The 14,656-nt window shown below is 47.9% G+C and overlaps 1 protein-coding gene across 1 annotated transcript in view; it reads right to left on the bottom strand.

Annotated features, from left to right (window-relative positions):
- Nucleotides 1-13,424, bottom strand: part of tango6 (transport and golgi organization 6 homolog) — a gene marked incomplete at its 3' end in the record, with an annotated part of 16,450 nt that extends 3,026 nt beyond the window's left edge. Inside the window, exons 1-12 of the mRNA XM_083665649.1 lie at nucleotides 13,287-13,424; nucleotides 11,718-12,382; nucleotides 10,501-10,726; nucleotides 10,094-10,200; nucleotides 8,548-8,710; nucleotides 6,622-6,743; nucleotides 5,041-5,153; nucleotides 4,497-4,697; nucleotides 4,168-4,306; nucleotides 3,629-3,823; nucleotides 1,824-1,964; nucleotides 449-1,207 (exon numbers count right to left, since the gene is read on the bottom strand). Of these exons, the coding sequence (XP_083521775.1) occupies nucleotides 449-1,207; nucleotides 1,824-1,964; nucleotides 3,629-3,823; nucleotides 4,168-4,306; nucleotides 4,497-4,697; nucleotides 5,041-5,153; nucleotides 6,622-6,743; nucleotides 8,548-8,710; nucleotides 10,094-10,200; nucleotides 10,501-10,726; nucleotides 11,718-12,382; nucleotides 13,287-13,341 (2,886 nt within the window). The 5' untranslated portion in view covers nucleotides 13,342-13,424. The remainder of the gene's footprint in view (nucleotides 1-448; nucleotides 1,208-1,823; nucleotides 1,965-3,628; nucleotides 3,824-4,167; nucleotides 4,307-4,496; nucleotides 4,698-5,040; nucleotides 5,154-6,621; nucleotides 6,744-8,547; nucleotides 8,711-10,093; nucleotides 10,201-10,500; nucleotides 10,727-11,717; nucleotides 12,383-13,286) is intronic.
- Between the last annotated feature and the right edge of the window lie 1,232 nt (nucleotides 13,425-14,656).

Raw genomic sequence — 14,656 nt, 5'->3', positions numbered from 1 at the left:
CTACCATCATCACACACCCTACTCTCAGAACACACCCTACCATCATCACACACCCTACTATCAGAACACACCCTACTATCAGAACACACCCTACCATCATCACACCCTACTATCAGAACACACCCTACCATCATCACACACCCTACTATCATCACACCCTACTATCATCACACCCTACTATCATCACACCCTACTATCAGAACACACCCTACTATCAGAACACACCCTACTATCATCGCCATCTATTATCACTACTATCTATTGTTGGACCGCAGTCAAGACTTTGTCCTGGACCACCCCCTCCCTGCCCCCCCACACACCCCTCCCCTTCCCTGCCCCCCCACACACTCCAGTCCTCCACCCCCCTCCTTCTCCTGGGCCTGTACCCCCCCATCCCCACCCCACCCCAGCCCTGTACCCCCCCACCCCACCCCACCCCTGTACCCACCGTGAGGACCTTCTCTTGGGCCTGCAGGGCCTCTGGGTGCCCGTCTCTGATGGCCCGTGTCAGGGTCCGCAGCGCCACCGCCCGGGTGGGCACGTCTGGGTCGCAGGCCTCCTGGAGACAGTCTGACAACGCCATGTTAGGGGGGGCAGGGGTGCTGGGGGGGTCAATACTGCTGCTACCACCACCCCTCCCAGCGGACCCACCCTGGTGGGTAGCCTCTCGTACAGACTGTCCTGTGCCGGGGGTAGACCTCCAGACCGCTCCAGCCTCCTGCCCAGGCCTTGGTGCTCCTCTCTGGGCTGGGTGAGGGGTCTGGGACTGGTTCTGATCAGGAGGCCCGTCTCGTGTTCTGAGGTCAGGGGTGAGGGTCTGAGGTGGGGTGGGGGGGCGAGGTGTGTGTGTGTCGGGGATGGGGGCGCGGGTGTGTGTCGGCGCTGGTGTGCTGGCGGTTTGAAGAGTGTGTATTCTGTGTTCGTTATGAGCTGTGAAAGGCTGGACGGCGGATGGAGAGGTGTCAGAATGACTGTTTTGGCGACACTGTGTGTTGCGGGAGGTAGCAGACGGTACGCTGTTTCCCGTCAGGGGGTTCTGGCGCTGGGCAGCCCGCGTGACATTGTCGGGGCGGCAGGCGCCGTGCGTGGCGATGGCGGTCCGCAGGTCGGACGCCAGTTCCTGGATGACCACCTCTGGGTGCTTCTGGGTAATCTCCTCCAGAGGTGGGAGGAGCCTGGACATGGCAGAGTAGTCCTCTGGACTCAGCTGGACAGGAGAGAGAGGGCATCAAATACCACTTTTATAACTTGTACACCTGTTTTGAATATAGACATAACTACACATCTTTCTTAATTGTCATCATAGATCACAATCTTCTTCTTTTTCTTATTATTATTATTATTATTATATTGTGAAGAGAACATTTGCAAATAAAGACGTATTCCGCATGAACTAAGACACGCCAACAGCTACGACTGAAAGTGTATGTGTGTGAGTGTGTGTGTGTGTGAGTGTGTGAGTGTGAGTGTGTATGTGTGTGTGTGTGTGAGTGTGTGAGTGTGAGTGTGTATGTGTGTGAGTGTGTGAGTGTGTGAGTGTGAGTGTGTGAGTGTGAGTGTGTGAGTGTGTGAGTGTGTGTGTGTGAGTGTGTGAGTGTGAGTGTGAGTGTGTGAGTGTGTGAGTGTGTGTGTGAGTGAGTGTGTGTGTGTGAGTGTGAGTGTGAGTGTGTGTGTGAGTGTGAGTGTGTGAGTGTGTGAGTGTGAGAGTGTGAGTGTGTGAGTGTGAGTGTGTGAGTGTGAGTGTGAGTGTGTGAGTGTGTGTGAGTGTGTGTGTGTGTGAGTGTGTGTGTGAGTGAGTGTGTGTGAGTGTGTGAGATCAGTACCTCGGTGGGTGCTGACAGCAGTGTAGCCACCAGGCCCATCCCCATGCTGAGGGTCTGGGTCTCTACTGGGCCTTGGGAACCAGAACCCTGGTCCAGACCTGCACAGGCCCGCTGCAACATACCCACAATGAACTCTACTACCTGGAGACAGGAGAGAGAGAGGGAGGGAGGGAGGGAGGGAGGAGAGATGAGTAATAACAGACAGAGACACAGACACATGCGTTATAACACACACAGACGGACACAGTCTCCCACTGCTCCGAAACCCTTATTCCCATACACACTTAAGACCGAAAAACTTCTGCAAGAAAGTTCTCACTGAAAACCCTGACGGAGGGCCCGGGAGATAAGACGTCTAAATATACACGCTTATCACGCCGACCTGAGGCCGCTTTATCTGCGGAGTTCGTTAATCTTGGAGGGAATGCTTTTCCTCAGGCGTAACTGCCGACGTTCCACCAACGTCATCCCAACGTTAGCTCTGGGCTCCTGTACCTCGTCACACACAGACCTGCTTATTAATAGACATCTCAAAGTGTTACTCAGCCTGGCCTGGTTCCTTAAGAAGAGACCCAGAGGAGATGGGCTCTGTTAAACAGAGGGAGGAGAGGGGAGGGAGGGGGGGGGAGATGGGCTCTGTTAAACAGAGGGAGGAGAGGGGAGGGAGGGAGGAGAGGGCTCTGTTAAACAGAGGGAGGAGAGGGGAGGGAGGGGGGGGGAGATGGGCTCTGTTAAACAGAGGGAGGAGAGGGGGGGGGAGATGGGATCTGTTAAACAGAGGGAGGAGAGGGGAGGGAGGGGGGGGGAGATGGGCTCTGTTAAACAGAGGGAGGAGAGGGGGGGGGAGATGGGATCTGTTAAACAGAGGGAGGAGAGGGGGGAGAGAGGGGTGTGTCCTGTTAAACCGTGGAGCAGAGGGAGAGGGGGGAGAGATAGAGAGAGAAAGGGAGAGGAGAGGAGAGGAGGGAGAGAGAGAGGGAAAGAGAGAGGGATGTGTTCTGTTAAACAATGGGAGGAGAGGGAAGAGAGGAGAGGAGAGGAGAGGAGAGGAGAGGAGAGGAGAGGAGAGATGGATGTGTTCTGTTAAACAATGGGAGAAGAGGTCAGTCAACCATAGACATCTCTTGAACCAGCCCCACTCTTGAACAAGGACAACCAGTACAGTAGGAAACATGCATGTTGGTTTATAATGCTGCCCCCTGCAGGGCTCCCCTGAAAAAGACATCCAGCTTCTCAGTGGGATATACAAGGTTATCTGGACGGATGAATTAATTAATTAAGCCTCAGGGGTCTACAGGTACCTGTGTAGGTTATCAAGGGTCTACAGGTGTACCTGTGTAGGTTATCAGGGGGCTACAGGTGTACCTGTGTTGGTTATCAGGGTCTACAGGTGTACCTGTGTAGGTTATCGGGGTCTACAGGTGTACCTGTGTAGGTTATCAGGGGGCTACAGGTGTACCTGTGTTGGTTATCAGGGTCTACAGGTGTACCTGTGTAGGTTATCGGGGGCTACAGGTGTACCTGTGTAGGTTATCAGGGGGCTACAGGTGTACCTGTGTAGGTTATCAAGGGTCTACAGGTGTACCTGTGTAGGTTATCAGGGGTCTACAGGTGTACCTGTGTAGGTTATCAGGGGTCTACAGGTGTACCTGTGTTGGTTATCAGGGTCTACAGGTGTACCTGTGTTGGTTATCAGGGTCTACAGGTGTACCTGTGTAGGTTATCGGGGGCTACAGGTGTACCTGTGTAGGTTATCAGGGGTCTACAGGTGTACCTGTGTTGGTTATCGGGGGCTACAGGTGTACCTGTGTTGGTTTGCGCAGCAGCAGAGTAGGAGGGAGACCCTCACACATGACAGCCAACACCTGCAGCAGAGCCAGTCTCTGACCACTTCCTGCCGCTCGACCAATCAGATGCTGCTCCAGCTCCAGTAGTGTCATGGCCGACGTGTCCACTTCCTGTTCCACTTCCTCTTCCTCTGCGGCCCAGCCAGTCAGCTCCTGCCAGAGACAAGAGAGAGGGCAGTGAGACACAACCAATCGACCAATCACAATCAACCTCCAATCAACCTCCAATCAGCTGACTCTGTCTAGCGGCTAGCCCAGGTGGCTGTTCCTGGACAGGGCAAGTGTTTAAGTATGTAAGTGTTATTAAGTGTGTTATTAAGTGTGTACTGTACCTGTAGCAGCGCTCTCTGTGTGGTCGCTATATGTGTAAGTATGTAAGTGTGTCATTAAGTGTGTTATTAAGTGTGTACTGTACCTGTAGCAGTGTAAGTATGTAAGTGTGTAAGTATGTAAGTGTGTCATTAAGTGTGTCATTAAGTGTGTTATTAAGTGTGTACCTGTAGCAGCCCCAGGAAGAAGTCTCCTGGCAGGTCCTTGTCCTTCAGCTCTGCTAACATCTGGACCAGACACTCCAGCCTCCACTGTTCCCCCGACAGCCTCTCATACAGAGCATCATCATCATCATCACCACCACCACTGGAGGAGAGAGACAGAGATGAAGGGAAGGACGAAGGGAGAGACTGAGGCCCCATTCCAATACTTCATAAATCCACCCTTCCTTCCTAGGACACTGTATAGCATATCCCTGGAGAAGAACCATCTCCCAGCATAAACTTCTCCTGTGTGGATCAGTGATTCTGATGCTGCGTGGATGAGTGCCAGTCACCTGACGGTCTCTCTGGGGCTGAGCTTAGCCCCTCCCTCGCTGCCAGGGGTGAAGTGGAACCCTGGTGCCACTCCTCCAGCCCCTCCGCCCACCCCTCTGCCCGCCTCTCCCTCCAGGCCACTCAGGTGTTTCAGGAATGCCAGCGCCACAGGTGGGTCAACCTGACCCAGGAACCACAGCAGGATCTCCTGACAGGGGGCGCTGTGGAGCACGCACACACGTGCACAAGAGACAGACACACACACAGACACACAGACACACAGACACACAATTAGAGACATATAATTACTCTGGTGATCACCAGGTCAGCCAGTTGAAACAGATCTCCTAGCTACACTGATCAAGGACTGCTTTGAGCTGGTGGAGAACTACAATGATGGAGTCGTCCTTTGAGCAGGTGGAAAACTACAATGATGGAGTTGTTCTTTGAGCAGGTGGAAAACTACAACGATGGAGTCTGTCTTTGAGCAGGTGCAAAACTACAATGATGGAGTCTGTGTTTGAGTGAGTGGAGAACTACACAGCAGTATAGCAGAGTTGTTACCGTAGGTGGGAGACGTTGTGCTTGGTGAAGCAGTAGAGAGAGAAGAGGACAGGAAGCGCTCCTCCTAGAACCTCCAGCAGAGGACCTGACGCACTGTTGCCTACTACACAGATCTGGGGGGGGGGGGGGGGGGAGAGGTAAGGAAAGAGGAGAGGGAGAGAGAGAGAAAGAGACAGAGAGAGAGAGAGAGAAGGGGTGCGAAAGGGGAGGAAGGAAAGAGGAGAGGGAGAGAGAGACAGAGAAAGAGAAATAGAAAGAGAGAGTTAGTGTGAGGTTCAGTACATGTATCATCTGGGTGTGGGTTACATGTAGATGTATTGGGTGTGGGTTACATGTAGATGTATGGGTGTGGGTTACCCAGATGATACATGTAGATGTGGGTCACCCAGATGATACATGTAGATGTATTGGGTGTGGGTCACCCAGATGATACATGTAGATGTATGGGTGTGGGTCACCCAGATGATACATGTAGATGTATGGGTGTGGGTCACCCAGATGATACATGTAGATGTATTGGGTGTGGGTCACCCAGATGATACATGTAGATGTATGGGTGTGGGTCACCCAGATGATACATGTAGATGTATGGGTGTGGGTCACCCAGATGATACATGTAGATGTATGGGTGTGGGTCACCCAGATGATACATGTAGATGTATGGGTGTGGGTCACCCAGATGATACATGTAGATGTATGGGTGTGGGTTACATGTAGATGTATTGGGTGTGGGTCACCCAGATGATACATGTAGATGTATTGGGTGTGGGTCACCCAGATGATGCATGTAGATGTATGGGTGTGGGTTACCCAGATGATGCATGTAGATGTATGGGTGTGGGTTACCCAGATGATGCATGTAGATGTATGGGTGTGGGTTACCCAGATGATACATGTAGATGTATTGGGTGTGGGTCACCCAGATGATACATGTAGATGTATTGGGTGTGGGTCACCCAGATGATGCATGTAGATGTATGGGTGTGGGTTACCCAGATGATGCATGTAGATGTATGGGTGTGGGTTACCCAGATGATGCATGTAGATGTATGGGTGTGGGTTACCCAGATGATACATGTAGATGTATGGGTGTGGGTCACCCAGATGATACATGTAGATGTATTGGGTGTGGGTCACCCAGATGATACATGTAGATGTATTGGGTGTGGGTCACCCAGATGATGCATGTAGATGTATTGGGTGTGGGTCACCCAGATGATGCATGTAGATGTGGGTTACCCAGATGATACATGTAGATGTATGGGTGTGGGTCACCCAGATGATGCATGTAGATGTGGGTCACCCAGATGATACATGTAGATGTATTGGGTGTGGGTCACCCAGATGATGCATGTAGATGTATTGGGTGTGGGTTACCCAGATGATACATGTAGATGTGGGTCACCCAGATGATACATGTAGATGTATTGGGTGTGGGTCACCCAGATGATGCATGTAGATGTATTGGGTGTGGGTCACCCAGATGATGCATGTAGATGTATTGGGGTGTGGGTTACCCAGATGATGCATGTAGATGTATTGGGTGGACGTGTGTGTTTTAGTGTTCATGGGAGGTCCCACCTTGTAGACGTCCTCCACACAGAGCGACAGCTCCTGCTCCTCCACACAGAGTGACAGCTCCTGCTCCTCCACACAGAGCGACAGCTCCTGCTCCTCCACTGACTCCTGGCCACGGCCCTCCTCTGAAACACACACACACACACACACACACACACACACACACACACACACATTAGAAACATATCAAAAACACAACATCAACTGACATGAAGCTGCTACTGTACGCAGGACTGGGAAATATAGATATCTATAATATAGATCCTGATTGAACATATAGATATCTATAATATAGATCCTGATTGAACATATAGATATCTATAATATAGATCCTGATTGAACATAGAGATATCTATAATATAGATCCTGATTGAACATATAGATATCTATAATATAGATCCTGATTGAACATATAGATATCTATAATATAGATCCTGATTGAACATAGAGATATCTATAATATAGATCCTGATTGAACATATAGATATCTATAATATAGATCCTGATTGAACATATAGATATCTATAATATAGATCCTGATTGAACATAGAGATATCTATAATATAGATCCTGATTGAAGAAGTGGAATATTCTGCAATGGCAGAGTCAATCACCTGATCTCAACCTGACCGAGCCGATGAAGACAAAACTAAGGGCAGAAAGACCCACGAACAAACAACAACAACAACAGCTGCAGTAAAGACCTGGCAAAGCATCACAAAGGAGGAAACCCAGCATTTGGTGTCCATGGCTTCCAGACTTCAGGCAGTCATTGCCTGCAAAGGATTCTCGACAAAGTATTACAAATGAACATTTTATTTATGATTATGTTAATTTGTCCAATTACCCCTGAAAATGGGGGACTGTGTATAAAAATGGTTGCAATTCCTAAACGTTTCATACTATATTTTTGTTCAACCCCTTGAATTAAAGCTGAAAGTCTGCACTGCATGAAAACTGTGTCACTGTCCAAATCTTTCCAGACCTAACTGTATCTATCTATCTATCTATCTATCTATCTATCTAGTCTTGTTCTCCCAACAGAACAGTTTAACTGCAGGAAGGAAGATGTCCATATTCAATCAGACCCACTTCACAGAGAGCTCCTCAAGCTCAACCACAATCTACACACACACACATTATACACACACACACACACACAGCTCTCATTAAATACCACTGGTCATTCCAGAGTGAGCGGTAATGACAAGCAGACTCCAATTAACGATGAGGGAGTCTATCACCGCAGGAGTGTCCATGTCCCCGATACACACACACAGACGCACACGCACACGCACACACATGCGCACGCACACACACACACAGGGAGTCTATCACCGCAGCAGTGTCAATGTCCCTGACACACACACACACACACACACACACACACACACACACACACACACACACACACACACACACAGACACAGACACAGACACAGACTCCCTGTGTGTGTGTGTGTATCACTGTAGCAGTTTCCCCGAAGCACACAACAAATCACAATAATGATAAGATGGTCACATCTGCCTTCGGCTCGGCAGGCTAAGAGAACACATTACTGTGGTTCACAGTTACAACATAGAAACAACAATCTCCATGGAAACAGACTGAGAAGGTCAAATCCCTCCTCAACTTGTGGGAGGGAGGAGTACGACGATGCAATACGGTTTGCAGGGCAGCATGATGGAGGATTTGGGAAAGCTAAACTCTGTCTAGGGGCAGCTTCACACACACACACACACACACACACACACACACACACACACACACACACACACACACACACACACACACACACACACACACACACACACACACACACACACGTATACACACACACGCATACACACACACGCATACACACACACTGTGATGAAGACTCCTCTACACAGACAGACACACACACACACACACACACACACACTGACCTGTGGACTGGCCACAGCGGAGGAGGGGGCTGAGGAGGGGTGTTAGGAGGTACTGCTGGGCCAGCTGTGGGCGCTCCTGGACCATGGTGAGCACCGCCCTGGTGGCCACACGCTGGAACTGCTGAGCTGTCAGCTTGTCTCTGAAGTGCAGGAGATCCAGCACCTGAAACACCAATCACATGATGTATACCAGCAGTTCCCAAACTGGGGGTCGGGACCCCATGATGTCTAATCGGGGTAAACCTGAGAAAATCAAACTAACTCTCAATGATTTGATAAATAAGACACAAACCTTTCAATTAGACAGAAGACAAACATTGTCTGCGTATTGCACCTGTAGCCTACAGTTCCAGTCAAAAGTTTGGACACAAACTTGCCAAGAGTGTGCAAAGCTGTCATCAAAGCAAAAAGTGGCTACTTTGAAGAATCTAAAATCTAAAATATATTCTGGTTTGTTTAACACTTTTTAGTTTACGACATAATTCCATATGTGTTCCTTCATAGTCTTGATGTCTTCAATATTAATCTACAATGTAGAAAATAGTAAAAATAAAGAAAAACCATTGAATGAGAAGGTGTGTCCAAACTTTTGACTGGTACTGTACACTCACCGGCCACTTTATTAGGTACACCTTGCTAGTACTGGGTTGGACCCCCTTTTGCCTTCAGAACTGCCTTAATTCTTTGTGGCATAGATTCAACAAGGTGCTGGAAACATTCCTCAGAGATTTTGGTCCATATTGACATGATAGCATCACGCAGTTGCTGCAGATTTGTCGGCTGCACATCCATCATGCGAATCTCCCGTTCCACCACATCCCAAAGGTGCCCTATTGGATTGAGATCTGGTGACTGTGGAGGCCATTGGAGGACAGTGAACTCATTGTCATGTTCAAGAAACCAGTTTGAGATGATTTGAGCTTTGTGACATGGCGCGTTATCCTGCTGGAAGTAGCCATCAGAAGATGGGTACACTGTGGTCATAAAGGGATGGACATGGTCAGCAACAATACTCAGGTAGGCTGTGGCGTTTAAACGATGCTCAATTGGTACTAAGGGGCCCAAAGTGTGCCACTTAGATATTTGCGTTAACGAGCAGTTGAACAGGTGTACCTAATAAAGTGGCCGGTGAGTGTGTATTGCAGTGCTCAGGGGCTCATATCCACCCATTAGATCATGTTTTAGGTGATTTTTGGAACACTCTCCCAAACCACATCAAAGAATCCAGCACGCTCTCCTCCTTCAAACCAGCCCTCAAAACCCAGCTTTTTAAACTTGCTTTTAATCTTTTTATATTTTTTATTTATTTTTATTTTTATATTTTTGATAGAACTGTGCTTTTGTTTTACTTTTCATTTATCCATCCATTCCTCTTGACTCCATTAAATGTCGTGTCTTTGAGAAAAGCGCTGTACAAAATAAATGCATTATTATTATTATTATTATTATTATTATTTAAGGTTTGAACCGATCCTTCAATCTTCAAATATATGATAACATTTATGAACATGTCAATGTTGAGCGTCAGATCCTCTCCGGTCCGTACCTGGGGGCAGACCTGTCGGTAGTAGGCGTCTGGAGACAGACACTGCTGAGGACAGGCTGCCAAGATCCTGGCCACGCCATCACACTTCCTCCAGTCAGAGTCTCCCCCTGGTGGACACAGAGAGGACAGACAGAGGAGCAAAATTAAACAGGTCAAAAAGATAAGACGCAAATTCCAATTCAACATTGTCGATTGGCAATAAAGTGTTTGTAATCTAATCAATTCAAAGCTTCGAAAGCCTTTCTCATGCTCCCCCTCTGCATCACACACACAGAAACACACACCCACAGACACACACCTGGTTTCCCCTCCAGTATGGCGAGCAACACAGCCTGGACCCCTTTAGGCAGGATCAGACACACACACACACACACACACACACACACTCAGACACACCCCCCCCTCACCTGGTGTCACTTCCAGTATAGCTCGTACCACAGCCTGGACCCCTTTAGGCTGGATGAGCCTCTCAGACAGCAGCTGACCACACAGACGTCTCAGCCAGGCAGGGGACCCCTGCTTAGGACCCCCCTGCAGGACCAGCAGCTCCTTGATGACGATTGGCTGGTACACTTTTCCTAGGAGGCTTTGCAGCGCCTCTCTGCAGCTCCTGCGTTCCTCCACGCGGAGTTCCTAAAAGAGGTCACATGATTACACTGGTTCAGGGATGACTAGACAGCAGCATCACAGCAGCCTGGTTGTGGATCTGTTTAACACTGACGCCATCTAGTGGCACCAAGGTGTTATGATCTGTTCATCGCCATCATTAACTATTGCAAATCTCGTGCAGGCAATTTATTTGTTTCTCATTTTGCTGACACAACAAAGGCTAATCCATCTTCAATGATATCTGTGCATGAAATAATAATATTAACTCAACATTTCTGTTTATATATTAAAAAAAAAAAATTACGACTGCCTATGGCCCCTGGTCTGAGCATTGATTACTTTGTCTTATGATGACTGTTGGATAGATGATTCACTTACTTAAACAAATGTATTTGTTGTAAGTCGCTTTGGATAAAGGCGTCTGCTAAATGCCATAAATGTAAATGTAAAATATACATAAACCCTATAACAATATAGTAAATTGGTATAGCGTATACAGTACCAGTCAAAAGTTTGGACACACCTTCTCATTCAATGGTTTTTCTTTATTTTTTATTATTTTCTACATTGTAGATTAATATTGAAGACATCAAAACTCTGAAGGAACACATATGGAATTATGTAGTAAACAAAAGTGTTAAACAAACCAGAATATGTTTTATATTTTAGATTCTTCAAAGTAGCCACCTTTTGCTTTGATGACAGCTTTGCACACTCTTGGCAAGGTGTGTCCAAACTTTTGACTGGTGCTGTATACAGCGCCCTCCATAAGTACTGGAAAGAGGAAGCATTGTCTTCTTTTAGCTCTGTACCGCAGCAGTTTGGATTTGAAATCAAACAATTACTTAAACTAGAGATTCTCAGCTTTAATTCAATGTTTTCCTTTTCAGATTGGTTTCACCATTTAGAAATGACAACCCTTTGTATACACAGTCCCCCAATTTCAGGGCACTGAAAGTATATGGGTCTACGTTTATGAGCCCATCGCCAAGGCCTGCCCTGAGCAGTGAGTTACCTTCTCCCCCTTGTTGGCCCCTCCCTCTGGGCGTTGGGGGCGGTACCCCAGCTGACACAGCGTTGCCATGACGTCTCCTAGGTGACGGGTGAAGACCAAGGTGGCGAGGGACGAGAGTTCCGCCATCTCTAGCAGAACGGTGGTGGTGGTCAGAAGCCGGCGCTGGGGGCCGGGCGCCACGCCCTGACGGACCACGCCCTCCACCATCGCCCCGAACGCCGACCTGTGCCCCAGGGGTACCCCCACCCCCGCCCACAGGTAGGGGCAGAGGCCCAGAGACACGGCGAACTGGAGTGCCGCGCCCAGCTCTTTCTGCTGGGTCACGCTCAGAACGTCCGGGGGAAGGGGCGGGGCCATCTCTGGGGTCCGGAGTCTGGGAGCCGAAGCAGCCGGACTGGGGGTTTGGTTGAATAGCTGGAGCTGGTGTGTGAGGTGTCGGGCCAGGCTGAGCAGAAGCAGGAGACATTCCTGTACGAAGCTCCATGTCGGGTCTTTTGTGTCTCCGCAGAACCAAGGTGCCCCAGCCCTCACCTCCTCTCGCAGGCGACGCACCTCCTCCAGCCCCCTCTCACTCTGCAGGCGCTCCTCCAACAGGGCTTGGTTGGCCTGCAGCGCAGCGAGTAGCGCCCCCTGTTGGGTGGCATGTGCATCGCGCACAGTGACTTCTGGATAAAATAAAAAACACACACAGACAGAAGGTTTATGTATAGAAAGCATCTTAGAGAGGTCCCTTATTGGCTACAAACCAGATAAATGTGTTCAGACAACGTTGTGTGCCAAGAAGACAACAGTAGTCATCAGAGACGCTGGCTAAAGCAGAGCATTTACAAAGCTGGAGCCAGGTTCTATGCTCATGCGAGTGTAGCCGAAGGCGCCTCTCCAGACTGTTGAATATGTCACAGTGTATCCAGATGCTTCGGCTAATACTAGAGGCGCTGCCTTAACACATGAGATCTTAACACATGAGATCTTAACACATGAGATCTTAACACATGAGATCTTAACACATGAGATCTGCCGGCTGCTGCACGTCAACGTGACATGTGACACTCCCTTCAAATGCACTGCGAAATCCGAGCGCATTACCTCATCAAGAACGTCATCTGCTGATAACCAGCTGCTCTGTTGAATCGAGGGCAGGTCTAAGATGCAACAACCTGAATGGTTCATGTCGGTTTGTTTTTAGATTAGTCTACTTGTGAAGAATATCCTACACTACTGGGTGACAACATATCCAAACCAAACCAGCATGGGACCGCTTCAGCCGCATTTGTTACTAGACTTACTACTTGTTTACATGTGGATACTGTACAAGTCTTAGGGAAGTCTACAACATCCAACATCCACATGCAAAAAAGAGAGGACCAAGTCACAAATGACTACTCTTTTACATCAGGATATTCACATACAAAATTCGTGATTTGAAGGTAGTTAGAAACTAGCTATTGCAAGCGATCTCGAATGGATCCGTTTGACACACCGGTAGCGACAGTGTATCTATCCTATGAGCTACTGAACCTGACAGTCCCAGGCTACTAGCTAACTAGATCACACGGAATATTGTCTTACCTGAAATAGGTTTAGTGAGGGTACTCAGAGCGGAAAGTATGGCTGAGGTCACCATTATAGCCTTGTTAAGGTACAAAGAGTGAATAAACACAAAAACACGACCGCTTTAAGTTCACGTCTGGTTCATGGCTAAACTTGACGCGGGAATTCTACGTAGTCGGCTGTGCACCAATGGCATGGCGGTATGAGTGACGATAGAAACGCTCAAAGACAGGAAGTAACGCAGCAGAAGCCGCGCGCCGCTCGCCCCCCGCCCCCCGCCCCCCGCCGCCCGCCGCTCGCCCCCCCCCCGCTCGCCCCCCCGCCGCTCGCCCCCCGCCGCCCGCCGCTCGCCCCCCCCCCGCTCGCCCCCCCGCCGCTCGCCCCCCCAGTTTTAGGAAACTCGGTCGGGATTTGCGGTCATTTATGGATAATCTACATCCTGAATCCGACAGATTTTCACACGATAATTTCAAGGCAAAAGTATGTGAGGCGAAACGAATCTTTGTTATTGAATCTTTTTCTTTTATTGAAGAATCAACAATAATAAAAAACGGTTCTCCATTGATAAGATTGGAGTTTGCAGTTCGTCAAACATTTTTCAATTTCAATAGAGTTTTGGATTATGAAAAAAATAGAACAGCACATAAGAACATAGATTAATACATAATAATAATAATAATAATAATAATAATAATAATAATAATAATAATAATAATAATAATAATAATCACTATCATAATAATGATAATAACAAGCACAATCATAACCATTATCTTAATAATGATAATAATGATAATAATGATAATAATAATAATAATAACAATAACAATAATAATAATAATAATAATAATAGTTCAATACATAGTCAACAGTTACGGGAATAAATACAATTCAACAACATAAATACTGTAAATAAATAATTAATCTCTTAATGTCTATAAAATCCATGTAAAATGCATGAATTATTTTTTCATAGCTTATTACTGAGTAAAAAGCATACAGTGTTATCATTTTTAAATAACTTCAGTTCTAAAACAAACGCAACAGAATGTGAAACAAGTCACTACATTATGTCAATAGGAATGATCCCCGACAAGAGGAAAATAAAGCTACTTGGGTTCAACACAGGTGCATGCCACAGGTACGAGGAGCTCGTATACCGTGTAGGAGTATCTGTGCGGGTTTCCCAGGCATGCAGCTCTCTTCAGAACCGTCATAGTCTGAAGAACAGGAATAGAGTTGTACGTATGATCCTGGGAAGCCCGGCCATCAATTCCTGGGAAGACACATCCCTCACATAGACACTCGGCCACAGAAATGACCGCTGGGATTCGGTCGTTGTCGGTATGATTTCTGTAGAAAAACAAAGAGACAGCTCAGTTAGCCTC

The sequence above is a fragment of the Argentina silus genome, assembly GCF_951799395.1.
Source record: "Argentina silus genome assembly, chromosome: 3".
Taxonomy (NCBI): domain Eukaryota; kingdom Metazoa; phylum Chordata; class Actinopteri; order Argentiniformes; family Argentinidae; genus Argentina; species Argentina silus.
The sequence above is the reverse complement of the archived record's forward strand: the minus strand, read 5'-3'. Positions and strand labels throughout refer to the sequence as shown.